General features: G+C 35.5%; 1 protein-coding gene across 1 annotated transcript in view; it reads left to right on the forward strand.

Moving 5' to 3' along the window:
* Positions 1–1,541: 1,541 nt before the first annotated feature.
* Positions 1,542–15,350, forward strand: part of STARD13 (StAR related lipid transfer domain containing 13) — a 603,909-nt gene continuing 590,100 nt past the window's right edge. Inside the window, exon 1 of the mRNA XM_044668262.1 lies at positions 1,542–2,282. Within this exon, the coding sequence (XP_044524197.1) occupies positions 1,542–2,282 (741 nt within the window). The remainder of the gene's footprint in view (positions 2,283–15,350) is intronic.

A 15,350-nucleotide genomic window follows, 5' to 3' on the forward strand; every position in this document is an offset into this window, starting at 1 on the left:
CTTTTTACTTTACTCTATTTTTTTGTTCCAGATTTGTATTTTTATGTTTGAACGCTGCCATTCTCTTTTTAGCAATTCACTACCTTAAAATCCTTAAGAGATTTTCCATCATCCTAAACCTTCGGTTCCTGTTAGCCATTTTGAATTCTCCAAGAATTATAAATTCTACTAAATTTTAATCTTTATTTCTTCCTTTCATTCTTTGATTGAGTGTATGATCCACTCTAGAGATTCTTACAGTTTTTTCACTCACATTTCTGTAAGTCAAGTTATTAGTATCATATAACTCCTTTCCTCCAAACATCTCTTTTTGCTTTCCCTTACTTAGTAGTACTAATTCATTTAAAAGAGTGCATCTAGATATGCTGTGGATAGAGCATTGGGTCTGGAATTTTAAAAAAACTCAGTTCAAATCTGAACTTAGAAATTTATGAATTTTGTGACCCTTCGCATTTTATTTATTTCCTAGCTATCGGGTTCCTCTTCTGTAAAATGGGGATACTAATAGCATCTACCTCCCAAGATGTCATGAGAATAAAATAAAATAATGCTTGTAAAAGACTTGGCAAGCTTTCATGGGCTATATAAAATGCCAGCCATTATTATTTTGATATCTCTTTATGTTCGTTTCTTTTAAAAGCATCTACTGGTTTTCTGTAAGGTTCTGCAAGATTCCTTTTAACTAGTTACTTTTAACTTTCCCTTAGTTTTGATATTGTTCCTTTATATGGCACATTTCTTGCTGTTTTGAAGTGATAAAGGGGATCTGGGCTTAGATGTGACCACTCATTCAGCCATCTTGCTCAAAGTTCTAGCATTCTTTGTGTTCTCAGCAGCCAACATACTGTCAATGTAGATTAAAGTTAAAGGTATAATTCTAGGTGATCATAATTTTCTCACATAGAAAACAACTACAGATTTACTATTGGGGTGAAGAATGGTCACTGTTTTGCTGGGACAGGCTGCTCTCTATTGTAGCCAAAGTACAGGTCAGAACACATCTCATTTCTTGGCTGTGTAGTCCATGTCTATATAAGGCACAGAATAGATACACAAGAGCCTGTTTATTAAATACTTATAGAATGGAATTTTGATAAGAGAGTCAAGATTAGGGCTTGCTGTGTATCTTGGTGATTTTAGATGCAGAGAAACTATTGGTGAGAAATGAAGTCAAGTACATAGCCTTGTAGAAAATGGTTGAAGTCAGAAGGTCCATGTCTATATTACAAAGTTAGAATCCAATTCTTGAGTTATATAATTAGTAACTCTTAACTGCTTCAAATTATATAGAAAAGCTGGCCATTATAACTGATTATAATCTTTATTACAATTAATTTTGAATTATAAATAAGTTACTTTTAAAACTATGATAACCTTAAAATAAACTAATTTATGATTTTTAATTTCAGAGAAAGAAAGAACTTCTTTGCATTGTGTAAGGAGATCCACAATTTGCTAATGGTGATACTATATAATATGGATAATTATAAGTGCCTAGCCAATCAGGAATAAAGACAATTCAAGCTGCCAGAATCCAATGGATGAAATTCACTGGAATGGAAACTAAGTTTGTTGAAGAGAAGCAGGTATCCTGTTTTTCTTTGCTTGCCAAGAATCCGGGGCCATCAAAAGATACAAAGAATGAAGGATCAGATAGCCACCTCGGGGTCCTTACCATTCCCTGGGGATCTGAATCTCACTCAGAGGACCTTTGCTCTATTCCAAGTATACCAAAGCAAAATGAATCATCCTCAACATACGTCCAGATGCCTGGTTACCTGAGTATTACTAATGAGCCTAAAAGCCAACAATTCTTTAGAGATTCACTATATCCTACTTCAGATAAAGCTGAAGATTATCTTTTCCCTCTCAAGATATGCCCTTCATTACATCTTCCAAGTGAGAGATCTGATGGTAAACCAGAAATTGTTCCTGAAATATATGTCATTAAACAGAAACCCAGCACAATCATTTTTTCCAACAATGAATGTTTAACCCCTGCCATTGACAGTGAACTCCACATCTGTGGCATCATTGATACAGAAGCTTCTTCATATGAATCTGTGGAGGAAGTAGAGGAGGGGGAAGATGAAGCTTTCCCACAGCTGCCACTCTATGAGGAATTTTTTAAAGACATTCAAACAAGAGAAGTCCCTGATGGCACACAAAAAGCACTTGGATTTATGGAGGAAGAACATGCCTTTAATGAAGGTAGTTCCTGTGAGCATTTGTGGAGAGAATCAAACAAGGAGGAAAACAAAGAAAAAGCAATGAACAAAGTGGTAAGTCGAATTAAAAATCATCATAATGACAATGATTCTCAAAATTATTTAGCTGATGGTTCATGTCCAATTTTATTTTGTTTTATACCCAAGTTTAAATGCATTTGAAAAACCTGATGCTATGACACAGGGTGGGGAATAAAAACAGTTCACTGGCTAACCTCTTGCTATTGCATAAAAAGTAAAAATAGATGATTACTTTGTTGGTAATGACAAAAACATAATTCACTTAATTTAACAAAAATTACTTAGGTACTGTGTGCAGGCAAATGAAATAATTCAGTCAAGTTAAAATATTTCTTAATTAGAAGACAAAGGATTGTTAAACCATAGGGAGGAAACGGCTGAGGTTATATTTGATGAATGTAGAGGGGATGAAACCATCTTGATTTTATGATATTCTTGGCATCCTAAGAGAAGAAGCAGGGCAATGAAATATTAGAAGTCATGAAAGGTTAATCATTAGTAGGTTAGGAAATTTGGAAGGTCCAGCTACAGTAAGGTATATTATAATAGTAGCTAGTAAAAAATGTTAAGTAGTGATTGATGTACTCAATATTGCCTGTAGAGATAGCTAAACAGAGTAGATGAGTTGGACTAGATTAAAGAGGACAAAAGTCAGGGGAGAGGAGGCTTACCATAAATGGGAACATTGAAGGAGAGGGAGCTAAAGAGACTCATAATTGTGGTCAAAGAGTTAAATCTCACTTGTTAAAATTGAAGATCTTAGATGGGATGCATTTCCATAAGTCTCTCCCTTGAGCTATCATCCTAAATCTCCAATTACTTTTTTGGATTTGTCAACTTAGACACCTCCAAAGCACCTCAAATTCAAAATATTCAAAGTTGAGTTCATCAGTTCTCTGTGCATTGATGGCATCTCCATCCTCCTAGTCGCCCAGGTTCAAAATCTCAATCATCTTGAACTCTTACCCCTCAGCTTCCCTAGCCAAAAACAGTCAGTTGTCAATTTTCTATCAATTTTACCCTCGGAACATCCTTCACATAATTCTGCTTTTGCTCACTTACCACAACTGTCAGTATTCCGAGTCAGCTTATTACTTCTCAATCAGACTTTTCTGATAGCATCCTAATAGACCTCTCTGCCTCCATTCTCCATCCCCTTCTCACAAGTGTCAAAGAAATGTTCTAAAGTTCTTAATATACAGATCTGACTACATCTTTCAGCTATTCAAAAACCTCTAGTGGTTGCCTATTTCTCAAACCATAATTCCTATAGCACAAAACATGGATTTTTCTGCCTGGCATTTAAGGTGCTCCAAATTTCTCCCCAATTTAGCTTTCCAGCTTCATTTCATATTACTATTTTCATGCACTCTACATTCCAACCAGAGTGTTCTTCAAACCATTTTCTATCTCCTACTTCCATGCAATTTTCATACTGTCCCTTTCATTTTATCCTGGCAGAATTATTCTTTGTTTTCAAGAATCAGTTCCCATGACACTTCTACGAAGACTTTCATGATTTCCCCAAATGAAAGTGTTGCCCCCTTAGATTTTACAAAAGTATTTTATGTGGCTCTCTCCTTTATCTTAATCTACTTTACTTTGTATTATACCCATGTGTGCATCTGTGATATCCTTACTAGTATTATAAGCTTCTTGAGTGGAGGGGCCATGTCATTTTTTTTTCTTTCAATATCCTATGTTGAGCCCAGTGCCATATACATTAGAGCTCCTTAATAAATATTTATTGAACATATGTAAATACCAAGGTCAAAGGTAGAAGTACATCAGTTGGTGGTTGAAATGGAGTAAAGAAAAATACAATTGGAGTTTGAGGAGGTTGAAGAAATGTGTGGTCAGATGTCAGAGAGGTCTTTAACATGAATATAATTATTATTACCATCTAGCCAGTTCTTGACTATGCTTCACATAAACCCTGGACATCTTGCCATCATGCTGCTCTATGCACATAGCTCCCCTTTCCCTCCAGCTTTCCACTTTTTGATCTAGGGATAATCAAATCAATAATACTATTGCTACTGGAAAAAGCATGACAATCTTTGGTAGCTCCAGTCATGACTGCTGTCGACACCAAAATCCCTTCCCTAGCTATCACTTTCTTAAATGTGTGTTCACCTCCTATTAGAACAATAAGGGGGTTAGCTGGGTGGCTCAGTGGATTGAGACCTAGAGACAGGAGGTCCTAGGTTCAAGTCTGGCCTCAGACATTTCCCAGCTGTGTGACCCTGGGCAAGTCACTTAACCCCATTGCCTAGCTCTTACCACTATTCTGCCTTAGAGCCAATACATAGTATTGACTCCAAAATGGAAGTTAAGGGTTTAAAAAAATTTTTTAAAGAACAATAAGATCCTTAAGGGCAGGAGCTGTCTCTCTTTTTATTTGTATCCCTAGTATCTATCACAGTGTCTGGAAAATAATAGACCCTTAATGAATACTTGCTCATTCATTTACTGGGCAGGTGAGAAGGTATCCAGATTGAGAAGAAAAATATAAACCAAGGCACAGAGATAGGTGTGAACACAGCATGTGTGGCTATCAGAGACAGATGAGCTGACTCAAAAGGAAGGGGTTTGGAGAGGGAAAATGTTGTGTTAGTAATGAGTGGTCAAGAAAAATAGGTGGGGAATCTGGATTTAATGTGGCAGGAAGTGAACTCTTGGACAAGAGAATGATATTTATTCAACACATTTTTCTGAACCTTTAGAAAGCCTGGGGGACAGTGGAAGGTAGAGTGGAGAGGAAGAAGTAGAAACCAGAAACAAATAGATCATAAAGGAGGCTATTATCCTACTCTACCTATAAGGAGATGAGCCCCAATGCAAGGAGTTGTTAGCAAAGAGAATGGAAAAGAGTCAATTCAAAAGGCACTTAAAGCAATTTTAAAACTTGGGAATAAATTCCATATATGATATGAAAGAAAGTGGAGACTCAAAGATAATTCCAAGATTTTTATTCTGGAGACTGAACAATTGGTTCTATAGAATAGAGGACAGTAATTGGGAATGGGAACTGCTTTGAGAATGAAGATGATGGGTTCACTGTTGGATATGTCAAGTCTAAGGTGGTAGTAGGACACCCAAATAAAGATTTTCAGTAGAGCTATTAATGTGGGGGGGATAAGAAAAAGAAAAATTCATATTTATGTGGTACTTTAAGGTTTTACATACATTCTTATTTGATCGATTCTTCTAAAAACTCTTTAAATGAGTACTTTTATTATATCCCATTTTACAGAAATTAAATAACTTGCTTAGGTTCACACAATTAGTAAGCGTCTGAAGCTAGATTTGACCCTCTAGTCTTACTGACTTTCCTCTCATTTTATTCACTACACTGCACTTATGCCTGGGATCTAGGTGTCATACATCCTTTCTATTCAAAGATGGACTTCAGTTTCTATGAGACTTACAGGGAGAGATTTACAATTTCCTCTTTGACTTGTTCAGAGCAATGAAAGATATATATCACACATCAGACAGTATGACCAGTGTTCAATAGTTCATTGACATGCAAAGGAAAGCAGCAAGCAGGAGTCAGAATATCTGTGATCCATGACATGTTTAGCTGTGTCTCCTTATCAGGTAGTTATGCCATGGCTATGCCCATCCACTGATAGTAAATTATTATAGAACTGAATATCAACATCTAGCAGAAACACTACTTGAATCTTTATTGTGAATCCAGTCAATCTGTATAAATAAGAAGACTGAGGGTGAATATTCTTTCCCCTGACTTGCTGCTGCCACAGGAAAAGAGGAGAGATTTCATTCATTCATTCTTCTATTCATTCATTTGACATTTTTGAGTATCTACCCTGTTTAGGGCACACTGCTAAATGCTATGGGGCATACAGAGATAAATAAGACATGGGCCTAGCATTCAAAGAGGTTGCCACCTTCTGTGTTTGTTGTTTGGTCTTTTTCCATTGTGTCTCTCTCTTTATGACCCCATTTGGACAAAGATACTGCAGTAGTTTGCCATTTCTGACTCTGATTCCTTGAACAGATGAGGAAACTGAGGAAGAGTTAAGTGACTTGCCAGGATCACATGCTATTAAGTCACACAGCTATTAAGCTATAAACTCAGATCCTCCTGACTCCAAACCCAGCACTTTATCCCCTGCACCATCTATCTGCCCCAGCAGATCCAATCTTGTACAATACAACGAAAGACTATTAAGTCCCTACTTTGAGCAGAGCATTGCATTAGGCACTCATGGGAAGGGGAACTACAAAGGTTAGATAATAGTAGCTTACATTAAATCATGATTTAAGGACTGTGAAGGGTTTTACATCTATTATCTCTTTTGACATTTTCTCATGGGTAAATAAGAAAGTTTAGTAGGGGAATGAGACACCCCCCAGAGAGTTTTATGTACATTAGCTCATTCAATATATCATCTCATTGACAGATAAGAAGGAGCTTACAGCCTAGTAGCTGGATGAGATACCAGCACAAATAACTATAAAACACAATATCTCAAGAAAATCATATGAGGTGGCAATATTTTCCATGGTGACATGTACACAAATAACTATAGGACAATATGTTTTAGGACCAAAGCAAAACACTATAGGGATTTGGAGCATCACAGAGATCTTAGGGGCATCTTCTTCAACTCCCTCTTTTACAGACAAAGAAACTGATGCTTTGAGACATTAAGTGACTTAGAAGAGACCATTAAAATGGGATCAGTTCTGAACTACCAATTTTAGGGCTCTATGAATCTAGGGTTCTATTTCTACCTGAAGGGCATAGTGATGATCGATGGTACTCAGGGCAAGTGCAAGGGAGGAACTGAGCAACAGCCAATCAGTCCATAAACATTATTATATGCCACATGGGGCAGGAAGTAACATAAAGGATAGCATGTACAGCCTGGAGTCAGGAAGACTCATCTTCATGAGTTCAAATCTGGCCTCAGACACTTACTAGCTGTGTGTCCCTAGGAAAGTCACTTAATCTTATTTGCCTCCATTTCCTCATTTGTAAAATGAGCTTGAGAAGGAAATGACAAACCACCCCAGTATCTTCACTAAGAAAACCCCAAATGGGATCACAAAGAGTCAGACATGATTGAAAAATGAATAAATAACAACAAAACTATAAGAAGAAAGGAAAAGTAGGAAGGAACCAGGTTGTGAAGGGCTTTAAATGCCTGATGATTTTACATATGGTCAAGGAAGTAATGTGAAATGATTTGATTTTATAGAATAGTGGGAGAAGGGGAGGAAAGAAAGCTACTCATGGTCAGAGAATACTGTGAAAAAAAGACCTCAATTCCTGAGTGGGGGCTAGATTGGAAGCTAGAGACATGAGGCAAAGATAATGATTAGAATACTATTGCAATAGTTCAGGGTAAAGTTGACAGACTAAGATGGTGGCTATGTGAGTGGAGAGAAGTGGGTGTATACAGGATACAAGGTTATAAATGTAGAAACAACAAGATTTGACAACTCTTGATTTTGTTGAAAATAACAGACTCATTTCTCTAAATATAAGCTTATTTATCCCATACCATGTAGGCAACATGATATAGTGGGAAGGGTTCTGAATTTGGAGTCAGAGTACTTGGTTCCAAATCCCAACTCTACCACTTACTACCAAGGTGACCTCAAATAAAGCTCCATATGAGAATCAGTTTCCTCACCTAAAAAATGATGGCATTTCACTAGTTGACTTCGAAAAAGAGATTTGCAAGTATAAATGTATGATACTGAAATTTTTTAAAAACAATATTAAAATCCTGACAGATATTGAAGCAATTCTTTCTTTAAGGCACTTTTATGACTTTGAACTAGTCTAAGATACCTAAGATACCAAAAGGAAAAGGGAAAGTGTGCATGTGTATTATTAATATTCTCCCCGCCTTCATTCTGTGAGTTTTGTATGCCAAGGGCCAAATAAACTCCATCTTCATTCGACCAATTAGGAACTACCTAATCTGCACACAGGCTTGTACTTGGACGAGTCTATTCCCACTCTGTTAGATTCATAAAAACTATTTCTCTTGAGGGGATAGTGGTTATTAGTAGTCATAAAAATGTATAAGACAGATTTACAGGAACCCTGAATTCCCTGGCTTAACATATCATTAGAATAATTCTGGACAAAAATAAGGCTCAAATGTATTTTTCACTCAGCTGCTCTGAATTTGAATTATATGGTTAATAAATCTTTCTGGAATGTAAGTTACCAAATCTCACCAGGGTGAAAGAGAGCTAAATTTAAATTCAGTAAATCATGGGAAGCCCTATAAAATATGCCAAATAGACATCTTGCTACATTTATTGCATTCACTATTCACTTCCATGATTTGTATCTTGGCTCTTTCTGATTCATCCAATGGCTCTAGAAACTAGTTTCAATTCAAATAATGAGCACAGGTTGACAGGGAGCAACACTGAACCATCAGAGAGAAATCCCTCCACCAATTCTAGATTAGATCTCAATAGAAATGAAATTGATGGTCCTTCTCCACTACCATGTTACATCCCTTAAATTTTTTTAAAACCCTGCTTTTCTTTCCACTCCCCACTGATACTAAAGTGGATTATTTCAGAAATACTCAAGAAAAAATTTAAACATCACTTTGTGCTTTTATTTAACAAATTTGTCCTAATGGTGTATAACTTTTTACAGAAAAAGATTATAAATTGTACATTACACTAGTGAGATGTGTACTGGATAAATTTTACAATCTTTGAAGCAGATTGCACAGATAATCAGTGGTGGTACTAGTTTACTGTTGCCTCTTCAATACCAGGCTGCTAATTCTCATTTTTCTGTTGATTACCAATGAGCAGTGGATTGGGAGGTACATTGAAAAAAACTAGGGCAACTAGGTAGAATGATGGATAGAGCACCAGGCCTAGAGTTAGGAAGACACATATTCTTGAGTTCAAACATGGACTCAGACATTTACTAGCTGTGTGTCCCTGGGCAAGTCACTTAACCCTGTTTGCCTCAAGTTCCTCATCTATAAAATGAGCTGGAGAAGGAAATGTCAAACCACTCCAGTATCTTTGCCAAAGAAATCTCAAATGGGATTACAAAGAATTTGGGCATGATTTAAACAACAAAAAAGATAACATTTCCCTAATAAAGGGTAGAGAAGTATTAGAAACAATCAAAATTGACTTTGCTCAGTGTAAAGTGACAAGAGGATCTATAAATTGAGGGAATGTTATACTTGCCAAGTTTTCTCATGTAAAATCTTATTCTTATACAGATAAAATATTTTCCTTTTAAAAAATCTAAATGAAGGAACAAAACAAATTAAAAGATAGATATTAACCTCATGAAATTTTAAAGTAAAATGTTGACTTCCAATGTCACATACCATGTAGAAATTCACTACAACATATCCCTGACAAGCAACTATGCAGTGACATCTACATGAACCTTTCCAGTGATTATGATCTCCCTACCTCACAAAGTCAACCCATTCCATTTTTGACAGCTCTTTAAAAAAAAACACTTCACATTGAGTCAAAAATCTCCCTTCTTATACCATTATCTACTTAAATAATTGGTTAAATCAATTTAATTTTTCTATACTTTCATTTCTTCCATTGTAAAACGCAGAAGATTGGATAAGTTTATCTCTGTGGTCTCTTGATTCACTAATGATTCTATTTTTGCATAACTGATGCCTACACATTGATTCTAGTTTTGCTACCCAGGATCTAACAGAATAGAATTTATTGAGTACTTACTATGTACCAAGTCTTGTGCTCAAATACAAAGGATAAAAACTGAAAAATTAGATTGTCCCTGGTTTCAGGGAATTCACATTTTGGTTAAAAGAGACTATCTATCTATCTAATATATATGTGTGTGTGTGTGTGTATATATATATATATATATATATATACACACAGATATGATGATTTAGCTTTAGAACAAAGGTCTATGTGGTCCATAGAGTATAAAGGGCAGAGAAGATGATCAGACCCAGTAGACCTTTGGGAGAAATGACAGGGCAGCTGACCTCCTATCTGACAGTGCTCAAATTTTCTCTTCTCTAAACGTAACATCCCCATTTCCTTTAGTTATGCCTCACACAACACAGTTTTAAGATCCCCCGTAGCCATCGTTGTTATCTTCTGAGTACACTATAATTTATTATACTATAATTTTTTCTGTGTGCCTTTTAAAGTATGGATCTCAGAAGTGAAGTAAATACTTCAGACATGGTCTGAACAATATAGAATAGAATGGTGCCTAACCTTTACTGACATGTTTCTCTCAAGGAAGTCTAAGATTGCACTAGAGGTTATCGAGCCCAACCTGTGATCCTCCATAGTATACTATTGAGAAGTAGCCATCCAGTAGCCTAAAAAGGACATGAAGTCCCCTAGTAAATGGGGTAGATCAAGCACGGAAGATTCATAGAAGGACAAAGACATGAATTACATGGTACAAAAAATATCACAGTTGGGTTACCATCAACACTGATGAAGGGAGATAATGTATTTTGCTGAATTACTAAAAGATAAGTAAGATGGAATTACCTTTTTTTAGCAGCCACATTACACTTGATTCCTAAAGGTTTTTGTAGGAAAAGAATTATCATGTTTCATGTTTCCTTGATTGTTTTTGTTTTAGTTTTTTATTATAAATTTATTCAAAAAAATATAAAAACTCCACTGTGCTCAGATGGCTAAAAAAGAGGATTTTATGTGAAACTTCTATTGGGTAATTTTTTCATGTATGTTAAACTTAACAGAATACTAATAAAAAAGTATTAGCAAGCAAACCAATTCAGCACACCAATCATGCCTAAAAATGTATATCTTTTTATTTAAATCTAGCCCATTATCTTTTCCCTCCATCCTGTGTTTATGCAGTTGATTTTTAAAACCTAATTTCAAGGCATTTGTTCCTATTCAGTTTACATGTCCATATAATTTTAATAAGTTTTCTGACATTTTGTAATATATGTGCTCTCTTTCCATCCCATCCCTTATCATTCCCCAGAATGGTGGATAATGTGATATAGGTTATGCATGTGTTATCATACAAGCCATACTTCCATGTTTGTCATGTTCTGAAACAAGACACATATTACTTACACTAGAGAAAAATTCATGAATGAAATAAAGAATAGTATGCTTCAATCTGCATTCAAAATCTCTATCAGCTCCTCCAATGGCAGTAGGTAGTCTTTTTCATCATATGACCTTAGGAGTTGTCCTGTATTCCTATTCTATTTTATTTTGTTGGCTTCAAAATACCCTTCTAGCCCCCTGAGATATTTTTTGACTCTGTTAGCTAATGTATTAACTTCCAGTTTTGTGTCATCTGCAGATTTGAATATCATGCTATCTCAATCTTTTATCTATGTCATTGATAAAAATATTTAACAAAAGAGAGCCAAGGATTCAACCCAATAGCTTTCCATCAATGACTCCCTCTTCTCTTTTGAAGATATTAAGCAATTCATTGTTCAATACTGTTTAACTGTACCTAACTATTTTGCAGCCCACATTATTCTCTTATGTGCTTGCTGATAATCAAATAAAGCAAGACTGTAACATTTTCCTTTTTGACCAATTTATTAGCCCTGTACAAAATAAAGTAAATTCATCATAACTTCTTAGTGAATATAATCTGAGCCCTGAAACTACTATTTCTCTTTCTAAATGGAATTAAGGTAAAAATTTAATAATCCATTTAATGCTCACTGGTCTGTAATTTTCACAGTATATCTTTTGGGGAAAATGAGAGACTTGCCCATCTCCAGTGTCCCAGCACTTTCTCCAAGATCCTTCAAATTTTGTTGAAAGCCATTCCATAACCACATTTATAAGTTCTTTTAGGTTTCTTGCAATGTCATTTGTCTAGTCTTAGATATCTTTTGAAATAACATCTTCATTTCCTGAGAAGGAAAACAAGCACTATTAAGTGTTGTGGTGTGTTATTATTAATCATCCACACATGCCCAAAAAAACCTTAAATCACTTTTTTTAACTTATAGACTCCCTTTTAAAAATAAACAGTGTGTATTTGAGAAACTGTCCATATCTCAGAATGCATTATTATTGCCCGCATTTAAAGCAATAGCATGTTAAGGCATTTTCCAGTTTAAAAGTTACCAAGATTATTCCTCACCACCATGTTGAGAAGGGTTAGTTTTTTCAGCAATGTCTAATGCACACTTGTGAAAGTTACAGTATTATAGCTATTTGGAGGAATCGCCCAGCTGAAGTTTGTGAACATATATAAATGATTTATGCCGCCCTCCCAAGTACCAAAGAAGGAAATTATATTGAAAGATAGACCAGGAACAATTTAAAAGATTCTCATCTGCAGATCTGATCATCATGCTGAGTTTTTTATCTAAGTCACTGATAAAATACTAAATAAAACAGAGCCAAGCACTAAACCCTGTAGCTTTCTACCAGTGACTCCCTCTCTCTCTTCCATGATAATATTAAACTATTCATTATTCAGTACCCTTTAACCATATTCCTTCAACTGGTTGCCCAAATACCAAACTGCTTTAATACTCATTAGTGTAAGGTGATAGTTGCCAAGGGAAAGGCAAATAAGGGAAAATTTGGAGAGGTAATTTGTGAGTGTCTCCTCTCATTTTAATCTCAACATTTTGTTTGGAATCCACTTGGACATTGATAGATGAATGGCAGAAAAGGAGGATATCTAGTACTGCAATTAATTCCTGTAAATAGTAACAGACGTGACTTAAGAGGACCCAAAGGGGCACCTAGATAGCACAATGGATAGAATTTCAGGCCTGGAGTCAGGAGTTTCTGGGTTCAAATCTGGCTTCAGAATTTTCCTAGCTTTGTGAACCTGGGAAAGTCTTAGAGCTCTTCTGCCTTGGAACTGATACCAAGTATCACTTCTAAGACAGAAAGTTTTTATAAAAGGGCATCAAGAGCCACACAAAAAAGGATCCATCTTAAAAACCAAAAGGAGGCAGAATGATATTTAAGCTAAAAAGCTAGGGGAATGGATTAGATTGTCTGGGATAGAAGCCTCAAATAAGCTTCAAGTAAACAAACTGTCATTTAATATTTATGTTAAATCTGGAAAATGCTAGATACAAGAAGGGGCCCCCAAGCTGAGTCAAAGTATAGGAATGACTCTTCGTCAGAAGTTCTTAATATTTTTTTGTGTCACAGAATTCTTCAGCAGTCCAGTGAAGTATATAAACACCTGCCCAGAATATTTTAAGTGTATAAAATAAAATGCAAAGAATTTCAAAGGAAGCTAATTGTGATGTACAGTTATCCACAGAGTAAAAAAAAAAAGTTAATGAACCCAATTAACAGGCTTTCGCTATATCAATGCTAGAAACCTGAATAATTCAGCACATTGGCGTCCAAGGGAGGATCTTGTTAGAGTTGGTATCTATCTTGTCACCTATCCCAAAAACTGTAGGAGCAGGATAAGCAATGCAATCCTGGGATTCCAAGCTACAAACTTAATAAGGACAGAAACAGGCCAAGAAAAAGGGACTAGTCTTGTACATGATGGAAAGATAAATAGTAAAAAGTGAACAACCTCTGTGGGTGGATAGTTTAGACTTCTAAAATCCTTATGCAATCGAAGCTAGTCCTAGATTATGGCCAGCTACAGGACTCAATTGAACAACAAGCATATATTAAGTGGTTATTATGTGCCAGAAATCATGATAATTCCTGGAGATACCAAGGAAGACAAAAGACAGTCTCTGCTCTTAAGGTGCTCACGGTCTAAAGGAAGAGACAACATGAAAATAACTGGGTACAAATATGATATATATGGGATAAATTGAATATAATAAACAGAGGGAAGGCAGATTGAGGAGGACTGGAAAAGGTTACTTTAAAAGAATGGGACATTGGAGTACTACTGCTCCATAAGAAATGATGAGCAAATTAATTTCAGAAAACATGTATGTGAAATTATGAAAAGTGAAATGAGTAGAACCAAGAGAACATTAAATACAGCAACAGAATGAATGTTTGAAAAATAAATTGTGACAGCTCATTGCCAGTTGACAAATGGTCAAAGAATATAAATAAGCAGTTTTCAGATGAAGAAATCAAAGCTATCAATAATCATATTAAAAATGTTTTAAATCCTTCTTTATCAGAGAAATACAAAATAAAACAACTCTTAGGTACCACTTCACACTTATGAGATCGGCCAATAGGACAGTAAAGGAAAGTGATAAATGTTGGAGAGAATGTGGCAAAATTGGAACGTTATTTGCTGGTGGAGCTGTGAACTAATCCAGCCATTCTAGAGGGAATTTTGGAATTATGCCTAAAGGGTTATAAAACAATGCATACCCTTTGATCAACTAATGCCACAAGAAGGCCTATTTCCAAGAGAGATTTTTAAAAAATGGGGATGGGAGAAGGACCTACTTGTATGAAAATATTTATAGCTGCTCTTTTTGTGGTGGCAAAGAATTGGAAATTAAAGGAATATTTTGTGGCATATGATGGTGATAGAATACTATTGCCCTATAAGAAATGATGAACAGAATGATTTCACAGAGAGCTGGAAAGACCGCTATGAACTGATGCAGAGTGAAATAAGCAGAACCAGGAGAAAGCTGAACACATAACAGCGATATTGTGGGACGTTCAAAGGTGATAAACTTAGCTACTCTCAGCAATACAATGATCTAGGACAATTCTGAGGGACTTAAGACAAAGAATGCTACCTACCTCCAGAGAAAGAACTGTTGGAGTAGGATGCGGATGAAAACATGTGATTTTTCAATTGTTTATTTGGGTTTATGTTGGAGTTTTGGTTTTATAAGATTACTCACTTACAAAAATGAACAATATATTTTTCATGATATATACATGTATAACCCATATTAAATTGCCTGCCAGCACCCAGAGGGAGAAAGGAAGGAGGGAGGGGATAAGTTCAATCATATAACTTAGGTAAACTTATGTGGAAATTGGTGATTTTATGTGATTGATAAAATCAAAATAAAAGTATAAAAAATATAAAAATATGAAGAATAATTGTTGAATGTCCACTTCCAGGAAGAACTGAAAAGTAGAGACATGAAAGATAGTTTATATATATATATATATATATTGTTT

This window comes from Gracilinanus agilis, chromosome 3 (assembly GCF_016433145.1).
Source record: "Gracilinanus agilis isolate LMUSP501 chromosome 3, AgileGrace, whole genome shotgun sequence".
In the NCBI taxonomy this organism is placed as follows: domain Eukaryota; kingdom Metazoa; phylum Chordata; class Mammalia; order Didelphimorphia; family Didelphidae; genus Gracilinanus; species Gracilinanus agilis.